Here is a 21,740-nt window from a genome sequence, read left to right on the forward strand (position 1 = left end):
CCCCTTCATTCTTTCCCTCCTGCCATCTTCTTCCTCTTTTTTTTCTTAACATATATTGCATTAGTTTCAGAGGTACAGAACTGTGATTCAACAGTCTTCCACAATTCACAGCATTCGCCATAGCACATACCCTCCCCAATGTCTATCACCCAGCCACCCCATCCCTCCCACCCCCCACCACTCCAGCATCCCTCAGTTTTTTCCTGAGATTAAGAATTCCTCATATCAGTGAGGTCATATGATACATGTCTTTCTCTGATTGACTTATTTCACTCAGCATAACACCCTCCAGTTCCATCCATGTCATTGCAAATGGCAAGATCTCATTCCTTTTGATGGCTGCATAATATTTCATTGTGTATGTGTCTATTTTTGTGCCAGTTTGATATTGTTTTGATTACTGCAGCTTGGTAGCATATCTTAAAATATGGAATTGTGATAACCCCAGCTTTTTTTTTTTTTTCAAAAAAAAAGATTTTATTTATTTGAGAGAGAGAGAGAGAGACAGAGGTGGCAAAGAGAGAACATGAGCTGGAGAGGAGGGGCAAAGGGAGAGGGAGAAGCAGACTCCCCACTGAGCAGGGAGTCAGATGTGGGCTTAATTCCAGGACCCCTGGGATCATGACCTGAGCCGAAGGCAAATGCTTGACTGAATGAGCCACCCAGGTGCCCCTAGCTTTGTTCTTCTTTCTCAAGAAAGGCTATTTGGAATTTTTTTGTGGTTCCACACAAATTTTAGTATTATTTGTTCTAGTTCTGTGAAAAATGCTGTTGGCATTTTGATAGGAATTGCATTAAATCCAAAGATTGCTTTGAGTAGTATGGACACTTTAACAATTTGGTTCTTCCAGTCCATGAGCATGGAATATCTTTCCATTTGTGCCATCTTCAATTTCTTTCATCAGTGTTTTACAGTTTTCAGAGTGCAGGTCTTTCCTTTCCTTAGGTGCAGTCGTAAATGGAATTGTTTTCCTAATTTCTTTCTGCTACTTCATTAATGTATAGAAATGCAACTGATTTCTGTATATTAATTTTGTTTCCTGTGACTTTACTGAATTCATTAATCAGTTCTAGTAGTTTTTTTGTGTGTGGAATCTTTAGGGTTTTCTATATATTCATTATGATGTTATCTGCAAATAATGACAGTTTTACTACTTCTTCACCAATATAAATGCCTTATTTCTTTTTTTTTTTTTGTCTGATTGCTGCAGCTAGGACTTCCTGTACTATGTTGAATAAAAGTGATGAGAATGGATATCCTTTTTTTGTTCCTGATCTTAAAGGAAAAGTTCTGTTTTCACCATTGAGTATGATGTTAGCTGTGGGTTTTTTTGTATATGGCCTTCATCATGTTGAGGTGTGTTCCCTCTAAGCCTACTTGTTGAGAGTTTTTACCATAAAAGAATGTCGTACTTTATCAAATGCTTTTCCTGCATCTGTGAGATGATGTGATTTTTTCCATTTCTCTTGTTAATGTGATGTATCATGTTGATTGATTCATGAATACTGAACCACTCTAGCATCCCTGGAATAAATCCCACATGACTGTGAATATTTTTTTAATGTATTATTAAATTCAGTTTGCTAATATTTTGTTGAAGATTTTTGCATCTGTGTTCATCAGAGATAGGAGCCTGTAGTTTTCTTTTTGTGTGGTATCTTTGGTTTTGGTAACAGAGTAATGCTGGTCTCATAGAATGAATTTAGAAGCTTTCCTTCCTCAACTATTTTTTGGAATAGTCTGAGAATAGTATTAACTCTCCTTTAAAAGTTTGGAAGAATTCACACCCCGAAGCCATCTGGTCTTGAACTTACGTTTGTCAGGAGTTTGATTACTGATTTAATTTCATTGCCAGTAATTGGTCTGTTCAAATTTTCTCTCTTCCTAATTCAGTTTTAGAAGCTTATATGTTTCTAGGAAAGGATCCATTTCTTCTAGGTTGTCCAATTTGTTGGCATATAATTTTTCATAATATTCTCTTAAAATCCTTTGTATTTCTGTGGTGTTGGTTATTATTCCTCCGCCTTCATTTCTGACTTTATTTATTTGAGTCTTCTCTCTTTTTGTCTTGATGAGTCTGGCTAAGGGTTTACCAATTTTGTTTATCTTTTCAAAGAATCAGCTCCTGGTTTTATTGATCTTTTCTATTACTTTTTTAGTCTCTATTTCATTTATTTCTGCTCTAATCTTTACTATATCCTTCCTTCTACTGGCTTTGGGCTTTGTTGTTCTTTTTATAGCTCCTTTAGGTGTAAAGTTAGGTTGCTTGAGATTTTTCTTGGTTTTTTTTTTTTTTTTGAGATAGGCTTGGCCTCAATTGCTATAAACTTCCCTCTTAGAACTGCTTTTGCTGCATGGTGATTACAAATTTTAATTTGTATTCCTCTCCTGCTCCTCTATACACCCATGTATATTTTTCTGTATTTCTGTCTTCTGATGTATTTCTGTTGTTCTGTCCCCTCTCATCACATATTCTATTCTTTATCTATGCTATGATAAATTCAAGCATTTCTATATCACATTCCTTCTACATCATATTTTTTCTTTTTCTTTCTCCTTAGACTATAATGTACAATAGTCATGTTTGCTCCTTTTAACTTGGTTGCTATAAGGAAGCATTTTATGTCTTTCTTAATAACTAATGATACGCTATTTTATTTTTTTAAATATTATTTATTTATTTATTTATGAGCAAGAGAGAGAGAGAGAGAACAGGCATGCATGCAGAGGGGCAGAGGGGGAGGGAAAGGGGAAAGGGAGAGAATCCCAAGCAGATTCTGCCCTGGGCGCAGAGCCTGACTTGGAGCTCAGTCTCATGACCCTGAGATCATGACCTGAGCAGAAGCCAAAAGTCAGGTGCTTAACCAACTAAGCCACCCAGGTGCCCCTAAAGATATGCTATTTTAAAGTACAGCTCCTAGAGGAAAGGTAGTATTCCCTCTCTCAGTGTGTGTCTAAAAACCTGGGATAGAAACCCCAGAAGAAATAGCACCAAAAACAAACAAACCATTCAGTGGTGAAGAAACCTGGCCAGCCTACAGAGTGAATCAGCACAAAAAAATAAAATTAATGCATTTTTCTAAAATGGAGAGTCCTCAAGTAGCCATGAAATAAAGATATTTGTTGGGTGAGCACCTATTTCTATGTCAAGACCCAGCTCATCACTTCTTTGATGTAAGTTTCCCTGAACCCACCACAGTCAGTTTCCATTTCCCTCTTTGTGCCACCACCATACAGTGTACATAGTCAACAATATTAACTACAGTGTTATGCAATGACTTACATGCCTGTCTCTGCGATTCAACTGTGAGTTCCTTCAGGAATGAAACTAGCTGTCTGTCCATCCCCAGCAACTAAGACAGTTGCCAATACAGGTCTATATTCTCAGAAATGTTGGCTGAATGAACTACATTAAATGATCTCTGGAATTAATGCAACCCATTGATTAATCTAAGTACATAAACTGGTATTTGGTGTATGATTTTTGCAGCATATACATATTTATATTCAAATGAACTGAGTCAACACGTTCAATACTTACAACAACTTTAACATGTTTGGATAGATCTCTAGAACTTCTCTGTAGGAAATCAGAAAAAGCCGCCTATACCACAAGGAAATAAAGGGAGAAAAACCAAACTTAATCACATGGTTATGCCAAACCCTTGCTTCCATATTATAAATAGTTCCTAATGCTTCTAAATTATTCAAAATACAAAGAAGTTCTTTTCTTGCTAACTGCAAAGCAAAATGCAGTGCCTGTCAAGTTGAAAACTCTCTTTGTTTTCAAACTATAACCTATAATAAAATTTAAGAACACAGTAGAAAAGTTAAAAAGTAGGTAATTCCAAGGGTCAGTTGGAAGATTTATTCTGATGACCTTTCCTGACCTCCTACTTGACCATGGGGTGCTGATATCATCTTTAACTTGCCACTAAGAATGTCTTGCTTCACCTCTCCCCTTTTATTTCAGTTCTCTCTATCCAGTGGTCTAAATTTAAACTACACTTTTTTTAAATCAGTAATTTGGAGGCCTTTCTACATACCTCCCCCCCTTTTCTAGCCATTCATCCCCAGGGATGTCCCTAAGGAGAAGGAAAAAAAGACCTCCTTTACTCACATATATGCTTCCACAAGAAACTGCCCATTCTCTGCCAATTTCTCCTCCAAACACTGATGCGTATGTACTCCTGTACAAACCACATTCTTACCCAAGACTTTCCATACATCTTTCGGTCTGCCTAACTCCCCCATTCTCTAGATTGCCTTTGATGTTTCTCTTATCACTCCTTGAATATCATCCCCTCCGTATGACAGGAAGCCTTAAAACTTTAAAGTTCAAAGATGATGAACACCAGCTCCCTTTCTACCAACTTAAATACCTCTTAATTGTAAACCAAGACATTAAACTGTAATCATACATAGAAATATTTAGAAACATCTGAGATGGATAATGATTTTTCATATAGTTAGTATCCTTATTACCACTGAGCAATTAGTATTTAATTAGTATTAAATAATACATAATAATTATAAAATAGAACATATACTTACTCCTGCATAGAACATTTTATTTCGAAAACGACTGTTGAATTTCTCAGGATTTGCTTCTGTGAAAGGAAACAGGTAGTTTTGTTATGGAGACCTCATTAAAGGTAGTGACTTCCATTAACACTCTTCTTCCCCCTCCCTCCCCATCCCACAGATCCAATAGAGTCAACAGCCTTATTATCATCTTTCCCTTAGTTACAGGCCAGTTGGTATAGTTGTCCAGTGCTACAAAAGTGTAGCCCCAAAATGGCAGCATCAGCATCAACTGGAAGTTTGTTAGAAATGCAAATTATTAGCTCTATTCCAGACCTGCTGAATTATAATGTATAGGGGGTGGTGTCTAGGAATCATGATTTAACAAGCTCTCCAGGTGATTAACATTAAAAGTTGAGACACTCTGGACTCTATTCAGAATAGAGGGCTGGCAGGGATCCAAGGCAAAGTTGACAGGACAAAGGAGGGTGATGAGGGGTGATTATCTGCTTTGACCTCCATCGGGCACATCTCCTGTAAACTATATATGCAGCTTCCAAATGTAATTAAATATGGGAAATTTGGATAAAAATTAATAGAGAATTTGCTTTCACATTTTACCAAACCTCTTAACTACTATCTGTGCTTTTGTTGGTAACAGGCCTTAAAAAATTGATTTATTGGATTATTTGTTCTTTGGGTGTTGAGTCTGATAAGTTCTTTATAGATTTTGGATACTAGCCCTTTATCTGATATGTCATTTGCAAATATTTTCTCCCATTCTGTCGGTTGTCTTTTGGTAGAAATTCAAATGGCCAACAGACACATGAAAAAGTGCTCAACATCACTCGGCATCAGGGAAATCCAAATCAAAACCTCAATGAGATACCACCTCACACCAGTCAAAATGGCTAAAATTAACAAGTCAGGAAACAACAGATGTTGGCGGGGATGCGGAGAAAGGGGAACCCTCCTACACTGCTGGTGGGAATGCAAGCTGGTGCAACCCCTCTGGAAAACAGTATGGAGGTTCCTCAAATAGTTGAAAATAGAGCTACCATACGATCCAGCAATTGCACTACTGGGTATTTACCACAAAGATACAAAGGTAGGGATCCGAAGGGGTACGTGCACCCCACTGTTTATAGCAGCAATGTCCACAATAGCCAAACTGTGGAAAGAGCCAAGATGTCCATCGACAGATGAATGGATAAAGAAGATGTGGTATATATACACAATAGAATATTATGCAGCCATCAAAAGGAAGGAGATCTTGCCATTTGCAACGACGTGGATGGAACTGGAGGGTGTTACGCTGAGCGAAATAAGTCAATCAGAGAAAGACATGTATCATATGACTTCACTGATATGAGGAATTCTTAATCTCAGGAAACAAACTGAGGGTTGCTGGAGTGGTGGGGGGGTGGGAGGGATGGGGTGGCTGGGTGATAGACATTGGGGAGGGTATGTGCTATGGCGAGTGCTGTGAATTGTGCAAGACTGTTGACTCACAGATCTGTACCTCTGAAACAAATAATGCAATATATATTAAGAACAAAAAAAGAAGAAGAAGAAGATGGCAGGAGGGGAAGAATGAAGGGGAGTAAGTCGGAGGGGGAGATGAACCATGAGAGACGATGGACTCTGAAAAATAAACTGCGGGTTCTAGAGGGGAGGGGGTGGGGGGATGTGTTAGTCTGGTGATGAGTATTAAAGAGGGCACATTCTGTTTGGAGCACTGGGTGTTATGCACAAACAATGTATCATGGAACACTACATCAAAAACGAATGATGTAATGTATGGTGATTAACATAACAATAAAAAAATTTTTAAAAAATGATTTACTGGAGATACATAAATATACATATATGCAGGTGAAGTGCTAAATGGACTCAGGGCATATGACAGCAAAGGCTGTGGGTGAAAAATGGTTTGAGTATGGTCCTGTTTGTTATATAGGTTGAAGACCACAAAAAAGGTTAAACAAGAATCTGCATCAGAGAATGTTCACACAAATATAAGGGATTATAAAATCCCCAAGTGAAAAATTACTTCCTTACATTCTTCCTAATAGAATTCCAAGACATTCCAATGGGACCGTCAATGTTTTGCCTTCTGCTATTTTATCCCGTATGCTCATTAATCCCCTCTTAGGGCAAGGTCTCTCTTCAAATTGTTTCTCAACAGACAGCTGGATGACTAGCTGAAACTGTTCAAGTCCTGGCCCTATGTTTGAATGGCAAATCTCAACAATTGTCTAGATGAAGAAAAGTAGCAAAGAGCTCCTTCACTAAGATGCCGCAGAGTAAGAGCTACACAATCTCAGGGAATAATCCTAGACCTAGGATCGTTAGATTACTTTCATGATTATTAGAATATAATATTAGCGCATAACATGGAAACTGGGTGAAAGCTTGCAAACTTTAAAAAAAAATAAGGTCGTATGTTGTAATTTGACTTGAGTTTTTACATATTTAAGTTTCTGTATCTCATACCTCTCCTTAAACATTCCCTCTATTCTATTGAATTAAGTACTCTGAACCCTAGAAACAAAATCAAACAAAAGTTAAACGTTAATTTATAGGCTAGACTAAAAAAAAAAGGTGATAAAAGTGGTACTTAGTGCTCTATCTCCCTGGTCCCCATTTATGGACCCAGAATTCACCATTTTTACAGTATGGGCCTTTAGGATAAATTTGGCTGCTAAGTAACATTTTTTGTTTGTTTGTTTTTTAACCTTTCTTAACCCAAATTTGGCTGGGTACCATTTTCAGTTGCATTAACTCTTGCTTTATGGAACCAGAGGCAAAATTAGAATTTCTGTTGCTATGCAATTTATCATGGGTACATAATCCCTATTTAAAAAAGAATGAAAGAAAGAAGGTCAGATTTTGCTATTGGGCAAGTTATAATAAAAAAGTGGAAAATGGCACCCACAGTTCTGGCATAGAACTTTTTCAGGGCACTAACATCTGTAGCTATCAAGTGAATCATGCATCAACTATTAACATGTACTTTTTAGAACATTACTTTATGGTTTGGAAAAGATTCACATTCTTAAGGGGTTTTCCTATGAGCCTAAGGTTTTTTTTTTTTTTTCCCCTTTAAAGAAATAGTTTTCTCTCAAGAGATCGAAAATGTTTTGTAAGAACCAAAAGAGTAGAATAAAATAAATAAACTGAGTTTTTGGTGATTTTACTGACACAGCTGATGAAAACAGTCACTTCAGATGTAATTTAACTAGATAAAATTCAATTAATAAAACTAAACAAGATTAAGACACTAGCATTTAGAGAGGTGTCAGAAAGATAACAATGTAGGAGAGTCACACATATTCCTTAGCCCTGAAAACAGAAAAGATGGAGGTAAATTCTGTTATCTCTGCTAATAGTATAATGGTATTATACTCCTGACTCCCTGATTAAGGCTGCCTTGATGATTAAACACTTTTTCCATTTTAGTATCTACCCTGCTCCAAAGAGCCTCAGAAACAAAGGTTGACTGGAGCTGAGAGAGATGTTGGGTAGTATTAGAGCTTTCCTACTCCCAGCAGACGCCAGTCCCTAAGAAAGCAAGGGACAGTCTGCAAATAATAGTACTTAATCATTCCTTATTGGCTTTTAAAATGTTGAGTGGCTGAATATGTCTTTGTGTATGTATAAGAACTGACAGGTCTTTTTTCTTTAATTTTTTATTGTTATGTTAATCACCAGACATCACATCATTAGTTTTTGATGTAGTGTTCCATGATTCATTGTTTGTGCATAACACCCAGTGCTCCATGCAGAACGAGCCCTCCCCAATACCCATCACCAGGCTAACCCATCCCCCTACCCCCCTCCCCTCTAGAACCCTCAGTTTGTTTTTCAGAGTCCATAGTCTCTCATGGTTCGTCTCTCCTTCTGATTTCCCCCCCTTCATTCGTCCCCTCCTGCTATCTTCTTCTTTTTTTGTTCTTAACATATATTGCATTATTTGTTTCAGAGGTACAGATCTGTGATTCAATAGTTTTCCATAATTCACAGCACTCACCATAGCACATACCCTCCCCAATGTCTATCACCCAGCCACCCCATCCCTCCCACCCCCCCACCACTCCAGCAACCCTCAGTTTGTTTCCTGAGATTAAGAATTCCTCATATCAGTGAAGTCATATGATACATGTCTTTCTCTGATTGACTTATTTCACTTAACATAATACCCTCTAGTTCCATCCACATCGTTGCAAATGGCAAGATCTCATTCCCTTTGATGGCTGCATAATATTCCATTGTGTATATATACCACCTCTTCTTTATCCATTCATCTGTCGATGGACATCTTGGCTCTTTCCACAGTTTGGCTATTGTGGACATTGCTGCTATAAACATTGGGGTGCATGTACCCCTTCGGATCCCTACATTTGTATCTTTGTGGTAAATACCCAGTAGTGCAATTGCTGGATCGTATGGTAGCTCTATTTTCAACTGTTTGAGGAACCTCCATACTGTTTTCCAGAGTGGCTGCACCAGCTTGCATTCCCACCAACGGTGTAGGAGGGTTCCCCTTTCTCCGCATCCCCGCCAACGTTTGTCGTTTCCTGACTTGTTAATTTTAGCCATTCTGACTGGGGTGAGGTGGTATCTCATTGAGGTTTTGATTTGGATTTCCCTGATGCCGAGCGATGTGGAGCACTTTTTCGTGTGTCTGTTGGCCATTTGGATGTCTTCTTTGGGAAACTGTCTGTTCATGTCTTCTGCCCATTTCTTGACTGGATCATTTGTTCTTTGGGTGTTGAGTTTAAGAAGTTCTTTGTAGATTTTGGATACTAGCCCTTTATCTGATATGTCATTTGCAAATATATTCTCCCATTCTGTCGGTTGTCTTTTGGTTTTGTGGACTGTGTCTTTTGCTGTGCAAAAGCTTTTTATCTTGATGAGGTCCCAATAGTTCATTTTTGCCCTGGCTTCCCTTGCCTTTGGTGATATGTTTCTAGGAAGAAGTTGCTGTGGCTGAGGTCGAAGAGGTTGCTGCCTGTGTTCTCCTTTAGGATTTTGATGGACTCCTGTCTCACGTTTAGGTCTTCCCCCATTTTGAGTCTATTTTTATGTGTGGTGTAAGGAAATGGTCCAGTTTCATTCTTCTGCATGTGGCTGCATGTGGCTGTCCAATTTTCCCAACACCATTTGTTGAAGAGACTGTCTTTTTTCCATTGGACATTCTTTCCTGCTTTGTCAAAGATGAGTTGACCATAGAGTTGAGGGTCCATTTCTGGGCTCTCTATGCTGTTCCATTGATCTATGTGTCTATTTTTGTGCCAGTACCATACTGTCTTGATGATGACAGCTTGGTACTAGAGCTGGAAGTCCGGAATTGTGATGCCGCCAGCTTTGCTCTTCTTTTTCAACATTCCTCTGGCTATTCGGGGTCTTTTCTGGTTCCATACACATTTTAGGATTATTTGTTCCATTTCTTTGAAAAAAGTGGAGGATGGTATTTTGATGGGGCTTGCTTTGAATGTGTAGATTGCTCTAGGTAGCACTGAAATCTTCACAATATTTGTTCTTCCAATCCATGAGCATGGAATGTTTTCCCATTTCGTTGTGTCTTCCTCAATTTCTTTCATGAGTATTCATGCCACTGATTTCTGTGCATTGATTTTATATCCTGCACTTTACTGAATTCCTGTATGAGTTCTAGCAGTTTTGGGGTGGAGTCTTTTGGGTTTTCCACATAAAGTATCATATCATCTGCAAAGAGTGAGCGTTTGACTTCTTTGCTGATTCAGATGCCTTTTATTTTTGTTGTTGTTGTTGTTGTCTGATTGCTGTGGCTAGGACTTCTAATACTATGTTGAATAGCAGTGGTGATAGTGCACATCCCTGCCACGTTCCTGACCTTAGGGGGAAAGCTCTCAGTTTCTCCCCATTGAGAATGATATTCATTGTGGGTTTTTCATAGATGGCTTCTATGATATTGAGGTATGTACCCTCTATCGCTATACTCTGAAGAGTTTTGATCAAGAAAGGATGCTGTACTTTGTCAAATGCTTTTTCTGCATCTCTTGAGAGGATCATATGATTCTTGTTCTTTCTTTTGTTAACGTATTGTATCATGTTGATTGATTTGCGGATGTTGAACTAACCTTTCAGCCCAGGGATAAATCCCACTTGGTCGTGGTGAATAATCCTTTCAATGTACTGTTGGATCCTATTGGCTAGTATTTTGGTGAGAATTTTTCCATCCATGTTCATCAAGGATATTGGTCTGTAATTCTCCTTTTTGATGGGGTCTTTGTCTGGTTTTGGGATCAAGGTAATGGTGGCCTCATAAAATGAGTTTGGAAGATTTCCTTCCATTTCTATTTTTTGGAATAGTTTCAGAAGAATAGGTATTAATTCTTCTTTAATGTTTGGTAGAATTCCCCTGGGAAGCCATCTGGCCCTGGGCTTTTGTTTGTTGGGAAATTTTTGATGACTGCTTCAATTTCCTTAGTGGTTATAGGTCTGTTCAGGTTTTCTATTTCTTCCTGGTTCAGTTTTGGTAGTTGATACATCTCTAGGAATGTATCCATTTCTTCCAGGTTATCTAATTTGCTGGCATAGAGTTGCTCATAATATGTTCTTATAATTGTTTGTATTTCTTTGGTGTTGGTTGTGATCTCTCCTCTTTCGTTCATGATTTTGTTGATTTGGGTCATTTCTCTTTTCTTTTTGATAAGTCTGGCCAGGGGTTTATCAATCTTGTTCATTCTTTCAAAGAACCAGCTCCTAGTTTCGTTGATCTGTTCTACTGTTCTTTTGGTTTCTATTTCATTGATTTCTGCTCTGATTTTTATTATTTCTCTTCTCCTGCTGGGTTCAGGCTTTATTTGCTGTTTTTTCTCTAGCTCCTTTAGGTATAGGGTTAGGTTGTGTATTTGAGACCTTTCTTGTTTCTTAAGAAAGGCTTGTATTGCTATATACTTTCCTCTTAGGACTGCCTTTGCTGCATCCCAAAGATTTTGAACTGTTGTGTTTTCATTTTCATTGGTTTCCATGAATTTTTTAAATTCTTCTTTAATTTCCTGGTTGACCCATTCATTCTTTAGTAGGATGCTCTTTAGCCTCCATGTATTTGAGTTCTTTCTGACTTTCCTCTTGTGACTGAGTTCTAGTTTCAAAGCATTGTGGTCTGAGAATATGCAGGGAATGATCCCAATCTTTGGTACCGGTTGAGACCTGATTTGTGACCTAGGATGTGATCAATTCTGGAGAATGTTCCATGGGCACTAGAGAAGAACATGTATTGGGATGGAATGTTCTGAATATGTCTGTGAAGTCCATTTGGTCCAGTGTGTCATTTAAAGTCTTTATTTCCTTGTTGATCTTTTGCTTAGATGATCTGTCCATTTCAGTGAGGGGGGTGTTAAAATCCCCCACCATTATTGTATTGTTGTCAATGTGTTTCTTTGTTTTTGTTATTAATTGCCTTATATAATTGGCTGCTCCTATGTTAGGGGCATAGATATTTACAATTGTTAGATCTTCTTGTTGGATAGACCCTTTAAGTAGGATATATTGTCCTTCCTCATCTCTTATTGCAGTCTTTGGTTTAAAATCTAATTTGTCTGATATAAGGATTGCCACCCCAGCTTTCTTTTGGTGTCCATTAGCATGGTAAATGGTTTTCCAGCCCCTCACTTTCAATCTGGGGGTGTCTTTGGGTCTAAAATGAGTCTCTTGCAGACAGCATATCCATGGGTCTTGTTTTTTAATCCAATCTGATAGCTCGTGTCTTTTGATTGGGGCATTTAGCCCATTTACATTCAGGGTAACTATTGAACTATATGAATTTAGTGCTATTGTATTGCCTGTAAGGTGACTGTTACTGTATATTGTCTGAGTTCCTTTCTGGTCTATGTTGGTTTTAGGCCCTCTCTTTGCTTAGAGGACCCCTTTCAAGATTTCTTGTAGGGCTGGTTTTGTGTTTGCAAATTCCTTTAGTTTTTGTTTGTCCTGGAAGCTTTTTATCTCTTCTTCTATTTTCAATGACAGCCTAGCTAGATACAGTATTCTTGGCTGCATATTTTTCTCATTTAGTGCTCTGAATATATCATGCCAGTCCTTTCTGGCCTGCCAGGTCTCTGTGGATAGGTCTGTTGGCAATCTAATGTTTCTACCATTGTAGGTTACATATCTCTTCTCCCGAGCTGCTTTCAGGATTTTCTCTTTGTCTCTGAGACTCATAAGTTTTACGGTTAGATGTCGGGGTGTTAGCCTATTTTTATTGATTTTGAGAGGGGTTCTCTGTGCCTCCTGGATTTTGATGTCTACTTCCTTCCCCAAATTAGGGAAGTTCTCTGCTATATTTTGCCCCAATATACCTTCTGCCCCTGTCTCTCTTTCTTCTTCTTCTGTGATCCCAATTATTCTAATGTTGTTTCATCTTATGGTATCGCTTATCTCTCGAATTCTGCCCTCGTGATCCAGTAGTTGTTTATCTCTCTTTTTCTCAGCTTCTTTACTTTCCATCATTTGGTCTTCTATATCACTGATTCTCTCTTCTGCCTCATTTATCCTAGCAGTTAGTGCCCCCATATTTGATTGCACCTCATTAATAGCCTTTTTGATTTCGACTTGGTTAGATTTTAGTTCTTTTATTTCTCCAGAAAGGGTTTCTTTAATAACTTCCATGCTTTTTTCAAGCCCAGCTAGTATCTTTAAGATCATCATTCTGAACTCTAGGTCTGACATTGTACTAATGTCCATATTGAGTAGGTCCCTGGCAGTCAGTACTACCTGTCGTTCTTTTTGTTGAGGTGATTTTTTCCATCTTGTCATTTTGTCCAGAGAAGAATAGATGAATGAGAGAACAAAATGCTAACAGGGCAACAATGTCCCCAGAAAATATACTGTAAACAAATCAGAAAAAACCTTCCAGAAAGTGGTTGCTTTTCTGTTCAGAGAGTTGTTGCTATTCTTTTCTTCCATCTCCTGTTGAGTTCGTAGGTGTTCAGAATGGTTTGATCCCTATCCAGCTGAATTCCTGAGACCAGTCGAAATCCAGGTCTCCGACTCCTCCGCCATCTTGCTCCCCCCAAAACTGACAGGTCTTTGAGAAGGTCCAAGGAACGTGGTCCCCAACTATATCAAGAAAAGGGGGCTTACAGAATTGGGAAAGGACCAGTAAGAAAGTTTAAGCATTCTTGTTCCCTAAGGAAGTTGTATTTGTTAATTGGTATGAGGTCAACTATGAAAGGCCATTCTCAAGGAATGCCAATAATACTCAAATTATCCCAAGATCCCAATAGTGGAAGCACCCATGGCTTACTGTTACAGTTCCTCTATTGCCCATCTTCCTCTTCCACAAAGACAGGGTATAACCAAGTGAAATCTAAATGCTCACTGTGTATGTCTAGGCCATTAGCCTATTTATAATCTGATTGGACACCAACATTAATTGTATTTGTTTTCTATTCCTGAAAACGTGGCAGCTTAAAACATCCATTTATTTTCTTATTCCCTAGGCCAAAATCTGGACTGGGCTCTCCTGAGTCCTCTACTTAGGGTCTTCCAAGGCCAAAATCAAGCTGTCAGCCTGCAGGACTCATCTCTGGGGGCTCTAAAAAGGATTCACTTTCACAGGTGCCTGGGTGGGCTCAGTTGGTTAAGCTTCCAACCCTTGATTTCCTCTCCGGGCGTGATCTCAGGGTCATGAGATCAAGCCCTGTATTGGGCTCCACACTCAGCAGGGTCTGCTTGAGATTCTCTCTCTCCCCATCTTCCTTTGCCCCACCCCCACTCACACATGCTCTCTAAATAAATAAATAAAATCTTAAAAAAAAAAAAGGATTCACTTCAAAGTTTATTCAGATAGTTGGCAAAACCTATTTCCTTGCAATTGGAGAAGTGAAGTTCTTTTCCTTGCTGGCTGTTGGCTAGGGTTCATTCTCAACTTCTCGAGCCCTCCTGGAGTCCTTGGCTTGGGATGCCCTCCACTGTCAAAGCCAGCAGGGGCACATCAAGTGCTTTTCACACTTCAAATCTATCTGACTCCCCTTCTGCCACATCTCTTTGACTTCCTATTTAACTTTCCACTTACGCTTTGAAGGGCTCATGGTATCACATTGGGCCCACTCAGATAACCCAGAATCATCTTCCTGTATAAGGTCAGCTAATTATTGACCTCAATAACACTAAAAAAAGTCTTTTTGCCATGTAAAATAACCTAACCAACAAGAATCACACCAATAGCAAAGGTCATAAAGGCCAAAATTCTACCTACCACTGCCCACCATCTGACCCCTATGATTCATATCTTTCCCATATGAAAAACATTCATTCCTTCCAAGGTCCCCAAAGGTCTCATCCCCATTAGGGCATCAACTCAAAACCCAAAAATCTCACCTAAATCTTATTAACACAAACTTCCCAAATCTCATCATCTAAATCACCTAAGTGATTTGGCTCTAGATATAATCCAGTTATGATGATGATAATAAGGTTCTGGATAACTTCCATTCCATTGAGTTAATATATTAATCCTATTTTTATGTACAACACAATAACATCTGTGCCATCAGAATAGGACCCTAAACTCTACTTTTGTCTGTCATTGGTCTGGCATATTAGAAGAGATATTCATAAATACAAGTTCAACTCTATGTTTATAAAAATCAATAAGCAATTTGAACTGCACAAAACTCACATTTTCCACATTCCTCTGCATTAGGTATGTACCTAATCTTAAGACTTCAGTTATATATACATAAACAATCCCAAAATCTATGCCTACAAGTAACAATGCCACCTTCAATTCAAATTGTATATATCCAAAAAAAATCTTATCTTCCAACATCATCTCCCATTAAGGACAAATAGTTTTACAAACATTATCCATTTTTCTAACACCGTTGCAAAACTCTTTCATTATGTATTAATTGGTCATCCCATCTTTATCACAAGCTCATTTGTCCCTCTATACTTTGCTGTCTGAAATGCCCTCACCCACTTTACTTCTTTTCTACATATTTCACACTCCTCCTTTATCTCTCAGCTCCCTCTTACCCTTTCTGGAAAATTTCCCCTGATAGGTTTTCCCTGCCAAATTCCTATATTATTTACTGCCTATACAACTAATCTTAGCCCTACTATATATTCCTTTCTATTGTTACCTTTTATATTATATATGGGGCCTATCCTCTGGTTACACTCTCCATTACTGTAACTTACACTTATTGAGATAGCCATGGACTTGGCAAAGGGAATATAAGAAGATATGGTGTTGCTCAGTTCCTTCGCCGCCCCAGGTCCCTGACTCTCAGAGGTCGACAAGTGGCGCCCGAACAGGAACCTGAAGCCCCCATCGAGGAGTGATCGGCCAGCGATAGGAACCCTACAGAAGGTGATGGATCCAGTCGAGCAATTTGGATACCTCTTTGGCAAGTCCGGCCCAGGAGCGGTGATAAAACAGAAGAGGTCTTTCAGCCACTGCAGGGATTGACCACCCAATCCCCTGTCTGAGAGATGGCAACACTCTCCTTGAAGAGACCTTAAAAATGAAACTTGCCCCCAGCAACACCCTCAATTTGGGGGCAACTGAAGACCCTCACTCAGAGGGTGGAGCGAGTCCTGGAGATGACGACCAGATCTACCAAAAGCCCTGAACATTTGTTCCTGGCTATGTTAGTGGTGGTGACATGCGCCTCTGCACAGTATGGATTCCATCCTTCTCCAAGCCCGTAAGGGGGTCTGGATCCCGTATACTGTACCCTCAAACAAATGAATGCCCAAAACCTGCATCAGAGTGCTTATGGCAGCGGCTAATTTGAAAAAAAAGGGGGAGCTGTAGGAAACAGAACTCCACAACAACCAGTGGTGCATTCGCGCAGACTCCGAGATCTCTGAGAAAAACTCGAGATTGCAGGGTTAAAAATAACCCAAAGGATCAGAGTGAAATGCCCTTAGAACTGACCACACACGTTCCAAAGTACGCAGAAGATGTTTAGTAGATAGGAAGCCAGCTGTTTGTAAACAGCACACAGTGCACTCCCCTCTTTGTTAGCTTGTCCTGTAAATTGTTTCAAAGATTCTTACGTGCTTGACTACTCCTGTATACATGGGGGAATGTGCCTTAACTACGCCCCTGCTGTAAACCATTATAGATCTATATCGCTGTAGAAAGTATACAAGAGTATGGAAAATAAACCTCTGTGCCTCAGGCTGTTTGCTCAGGGTCCCTTGGGAAAAAAAAAAAAAAGAAGAAGATATGGTCTTTTGCCTGCATGAGTTTAGAGTGGAGATAAATTTGAAAATCAAAGAATAACATCCTTTTGTATGTGCCATACAAAGATGCCTATATCAGATGAAGTGAGAGTCACACATAAAGGGAATGATCAAAAGTGTTCCAGAGGCAGGTACACTTAAATCTTGAATGAAGGGTAGATGCCATGCAGAGGTTCAAAATGGAAAAAAAGTTTATAGACAGAGAACCTTGGACCGTGAGAGTTTCTCAAATGTTTGAGTCTCAGTACCTAGACCTAAGACTGACAGTGTGTCCTTTGCAGTGATGGTGATGATGAAATTTAGCAAGCCACTGAAACATCTTTTTAAAGAAATCTGATCATTCTCCATATGAATCATGAAACATTCATAATCCTTGGAAATATGCTGATCTGCATGTCTCTGTATATTCAGTGAAAATAGTAAATTTTAAATCAAATTTAAATACTGCTTCCTCAAGAATCATAATTGTATTTCCCTGACCTTGTAGTGTAAGGTTCAACTCCTCTGAGTGAGTAATTTCAGCGAGGCAGTAAAATTTAAGCATCCAATCTCAGGCTAAATGTTTGAGGTGCTTAATATCGTTCATGTCCAAAAAAATGACAATCTAATTCATATAGCTGGCAAAGTGAGACCTAACTTTGCCGCCTGATAACCATAATCATTGTCAACATGGCTATACATTATTAGATGGGAATATTTTCAATGTACTTGCTCAAGCACTGTCATAATGCAATAATTATTAAAGTTCTGGGCAAGACTCCTGCTGAAAATTAAATTGCCAATTCTGTTACGTCTCCAAATCCTGTTCCAAAAGATTGCACTTTCTGATATGCAAGCAACAGTTCAACCATGCATGGTTTGGCCACTTTAATAAGAAGAAAGCATCTCTATTTTCTAATCAAATGAACTAAACCTACTTTCTGATCAAATATAGAAACCCAAATTATTCAAATGTTTGCATTCTTTTTATACAAAGTCAATCAAAATGTTAAGACTATCTTTACTCCTCGCTTGATTTTCTACTGGTAATTCTAAAAGTATTTAAACAGTAATACCACCAATAAACTATCTCAAATGTCTTTAATTGTCCCCTCTATTTGATGGGCTATTTCACATCTATGCCAAAAATTGCTTCTGCAATTACATTTTTAAAGATTCTGCCTTAGTGAGATTTGTATTTATTACCCCCTTCATATAGATAGATTAGAATAATTCCCTAAGTACACACACACACACACACACACACACACACACACACCCCTTTTATTAATACCTAATGGGGGTTATTCTATACAAGCTCATTTTTTTATAATGGCTCTCATGAGGCTTTTTTTATAATGGCTCTCATGAGGTCACCCTCTAAGTATTTCATGGCAAATGATACAAGTTTTGTCATGATGTCTCAAACTGTGAGTGTCTGCATTTGAGAACAGTTTGAAGTGTTCTTGGCTTGAGAATAGCCACTTAATACCAAAAGGAATAAGTCTGCCCCTATTGAAAATGCAGCCATACTATCTTTTCCCTTTACAGGTGAGCTTGAGATTTCTTGATTATCCAGGTAAAAATATGGGGAAAATCCAAATAAACAGAAAATAGTAAAAGGAAAAAAAGAAAATTAGCTTGTGTAATTTTACTTTTCATCATAAATTAATGCAAAGTGAATAGATTAACAGGTACTAAGAAGTCCACACCTCTGGTATAGGCATATCAACCAAATCTGTTTCCAACATTTTGGAATGTTGGAAATACCATCTTCATGAATATTGCAGCTATTAGTCTCAGTCAACATCAGTTTTCCCTTATCAGCTCTTCAGTGACTGGTTTTCCTCAAGGGCTCTAGCTTACCTGCAGGCCAAATGTCTGCAATTCCATTTCATACTGCTTGAAAGCACTTACACTAAGCCTCAACAATAATCTACACAAAGACTAATGCTTTGCATCTTTTAACCAATTGTTTTATAATCACACATATATTATACTATGTGTGTGTATATGTATGTGTGTGTGTGTGTGTATATATACACACACAACACACACACACACACATATATATATCAGTTTGCATATTCCTTTTCAAATGAAATAGTCCCACAACTTAAAAAAAAAAATCACTTTCCTTCAAGAATTCTCTTCTAAGCCTGGTCTTTTCCCCTTGATGTCTCTCTGTGTTCCCTTCACTCTGAGACACAAAAGTTTCATCATAGTACAAGGAAATGTATCATTAGGAGATTGTCAGATTAAGTAGACAAAATATTAGTCTCCCTTGAATGAGCTCATTGTCTGCCACTTACTCATTTAGGCCTCTTTTCATGCCAGGATGTCTATTTTGGAAGATGCACGCATTGGTGATAATTATAAGTATTGTTAAGAAACTAAAGGATTTTGGGTGCCTGGTGGCTCAGTTGGTTAAGCAACTGCCTTTGGCTCAGGTCATGATCCTGGAGTCCCGGGATCGAGTCCCACATTGGGCTCCCTGCTCAGCAGGGAGTCTGCTTCTCCCTCTGACCCTCTTCCCTCTCGTGCTATCTCTCATTCTCTCTCTCTCAAATAAATAAATAAAATCTTAAAAAAAAAAAAAAGAAACTAAAGGATTTTATTAGGAAGCCCAGAGCCAGAGTCTCCTGAAGAATATGAGGGGAAAAAATGGGTTAAGAAATGAGGAAAGTAATCTCCATTTACTTCCCCAAATTAAGTCTCCTAAAATATAGGGAGACCAACAGACTATAAATGTGGGCCCTAAAGTAGGACTCCCTGAATATCTACCTCTAAGAGCTGTCCATGGCAGTGAAATGGGAAGGTGATGGTGTTTCTGATCTGGGTATTTGATATTTGTGGTTCTGTTATCAACCAGCCTTTCAGAGGGAAAAGTCAAACTATGGCTTTCTCTTTGATCAGCATCACTTTTATTTTATTTTATTATTTAATTTAAATTCAATTAGCCAACATACCATTTACATCGACATGGATGGAGGATGGAGAGTATTTTGCTGAGTACTGCTTTTATTTGACACAGCATTTGACCCTCAAAGCCTTATGAAAGCAGGAAGGCAAAGCCTACCAAAATTGCTGATCTCAGTAAGAGAATTACAGGTTTGGACTTCACTTATATTTTGTATTCTAACACCCTTAATCCTACTACTCCACTCTTGACCTTTAGTGCATAAAAGTGTTATCAGAATTTCCTCTGTGTTATTACTAGAATCTGGACATTTGAATTCTAACTTTTAGGTCTCTACTTCAAATTCCAGGAGTTAAAACCACTGATGCTCTTGAAGAATCTGGAGGAAAAGATGTAAAATAATCCTCTCATGTATAGACTTTTATCTCACAACACACTCACTAACCTACTGCCCGGCATGATTTTGGTTATATATTAACATTCACAAGAGACTAGGTACAGAGGTAGATACAGGCAAAGACACAGATGTATATAGTTACATTAATAAGAGATTTTGAGAGATGAAGAGACACCAGGTGAGTGAGCATGAACACAGAAGACTGGGGCTTCAAAACCTAAGCCCAGATCCTAAACTTTCTCAGCTCTGAATGGCATAAGAAATGTTGTGATGAAGTATATAACTGCATGCCATTATTTCATCTTATTTCTTTCAAAAATGGTTTTGTTCCCCAATCTTGCCACCATCTCTTTTGGCCCTTGACATGACACTGGCTCTCATTCACCCCTCCAGCTTGTCCGATGGGCATTCCCAGTACCTCCACCCCCAATCCAATCACCACCCTTTCTTTCCACCTAATGGGCATTCCCAGCACCTCCACTCCCAATCCAATCACCACCCTTTCTTTCCACCTAAACCACCGATCAGCTCCCCTACTGTTCTAAGATGACTGCTGTCTCTTTTCTGCACCCAGGGAGTACTTGTATGTTTTTGTTGCCAGATTTCAATGGCCCTGGTTTATAAAGTGCTGGACTTTAACAATCGGTGGTTCAAGAAGCTGTAAATATCCTAATGACTCAAATGAAAGAAACTTTATCACTTCCTAGTAGTTCACTAACCTCAAAGTTTCTAGTCAAACTTAAAAATTAGCAGTCTGAGACCTGGAACATCCATCTGGTGTCATCCTTTACATCTCTGAGACCCTAAACAACTAGGTCTCAGGGTCCTATCTGTAACAAGTTCCTATCTTGTCTAGCTCCCAGGGTCTTCACAAAAGTTAAAATGAACAACACTGATGCACACTGTCAATATACTTAAGTGATATGCAAACAGAAGGGAACATGCAAAACACCTGCTGGAAACTTCCTCCCTGGGAGATGGGAATGGGATGTTGTCCTCACCTCTGGATTCATGGAACTCCAGTGTGACGTGGGCATCAAATCCAAGGCTGAAGTAATTATTGAAAACATTCAGAGGAAGCTGCAATGAGGAACAAAGTAGAGGTGAAGTGGTGCGTAACCAGGCAGAAAGAATAAAATGAAGCCTAACACCAGACACCTTCTCTCAGGCAGTCCCTGGGAAAGAGATAAGTCACAGCCCGAGGCAGAGGGTGTTTGCTGAGAAGGAACAGGGGATTTTTGAATTCATTAGTGAAAGCTCAAATCAAATAACACTCCCAAGAATTTTAAGTAGTATAGGAAACAAGTGATGCAAATACAAATTATTAAATGGGAACTATTCTTGTGGATATTAATAAGAGAGCCCAATTTAGCTGAGGGAAGCACATGCCCAAAAGTTTCAAAGAATGACTCACTAAGCAAACTTAGAAAGTCAATTCGAATGGAAGGATCATGTGTAAGCTAATCAGTGAATATACATTTTGAGAATTTATGTCCAGCATATTAATATTGCAACTCCAAATGAATAATATTTAATATGTTTACCCTTCCATTTTTTAAAATATATTTTTGACATAAGTCATAAGCAATAGGGCAGAGGGAAACATTTGGCTACCCCTGATCTACAAGGGAAAAAAATATATATGTGTATATACATATTTGTCAGTATTATTC

The 21,740-nt window shown here is 38.6% G+C and overlaps 1 protein-coding gene across 6 annotated transcripts in view; it reads right to left on the minus strand.

Moving 5' to 3' along the window:
* DGKI (diacylglycerol kinase iota) overlaps window positions 1-21,740 on the minus strand; it is a 451,310-nt gene that overhangs the window by 178,085 nt on the left and 251,485 nt on the right. For all 6 annotated transcript variants that reach the window (XM_088018199.1, XM_088018200.1, XM_088018198.1 and 3 more), the window contains 3 exons: window positions 21,069-21,147; window positions 4,556-4,611; window positions 3,543-3,605 (listed from right to left, as the gene is read on the minus strand). In XM_088018199.1, the coding sequence (XP_087874325.1) occupies window positions 3,543-3,605; window positions 4,556-4,611; window positions 21,069-21,147 (198 nt within the window). The remainder of the gene's footprint in view (window positions 1-3,542; window positions 3,606-4,555; window positions 4,612-21,068; window positions 21,148-21,740) is intronic.

This window comes from Eumetopias jubatus, unplaced genomic scaffold, assembly GCF_037043125.1.
Source record: "Eumetopias jubatus isolate StellerSeaLion01/CBP00866 unplaced genomic scaffold, mEumJub1_p1.0 scaffold_14, whole genome shotgun sequence".
Classification (NCBI taxonomy): domain Eukaryota; kingdom Metazoa; phylum Chordata; class Mammalia; order Carnivora; family Otariidae; genus Eumetopias; species Eumetopias jubatus.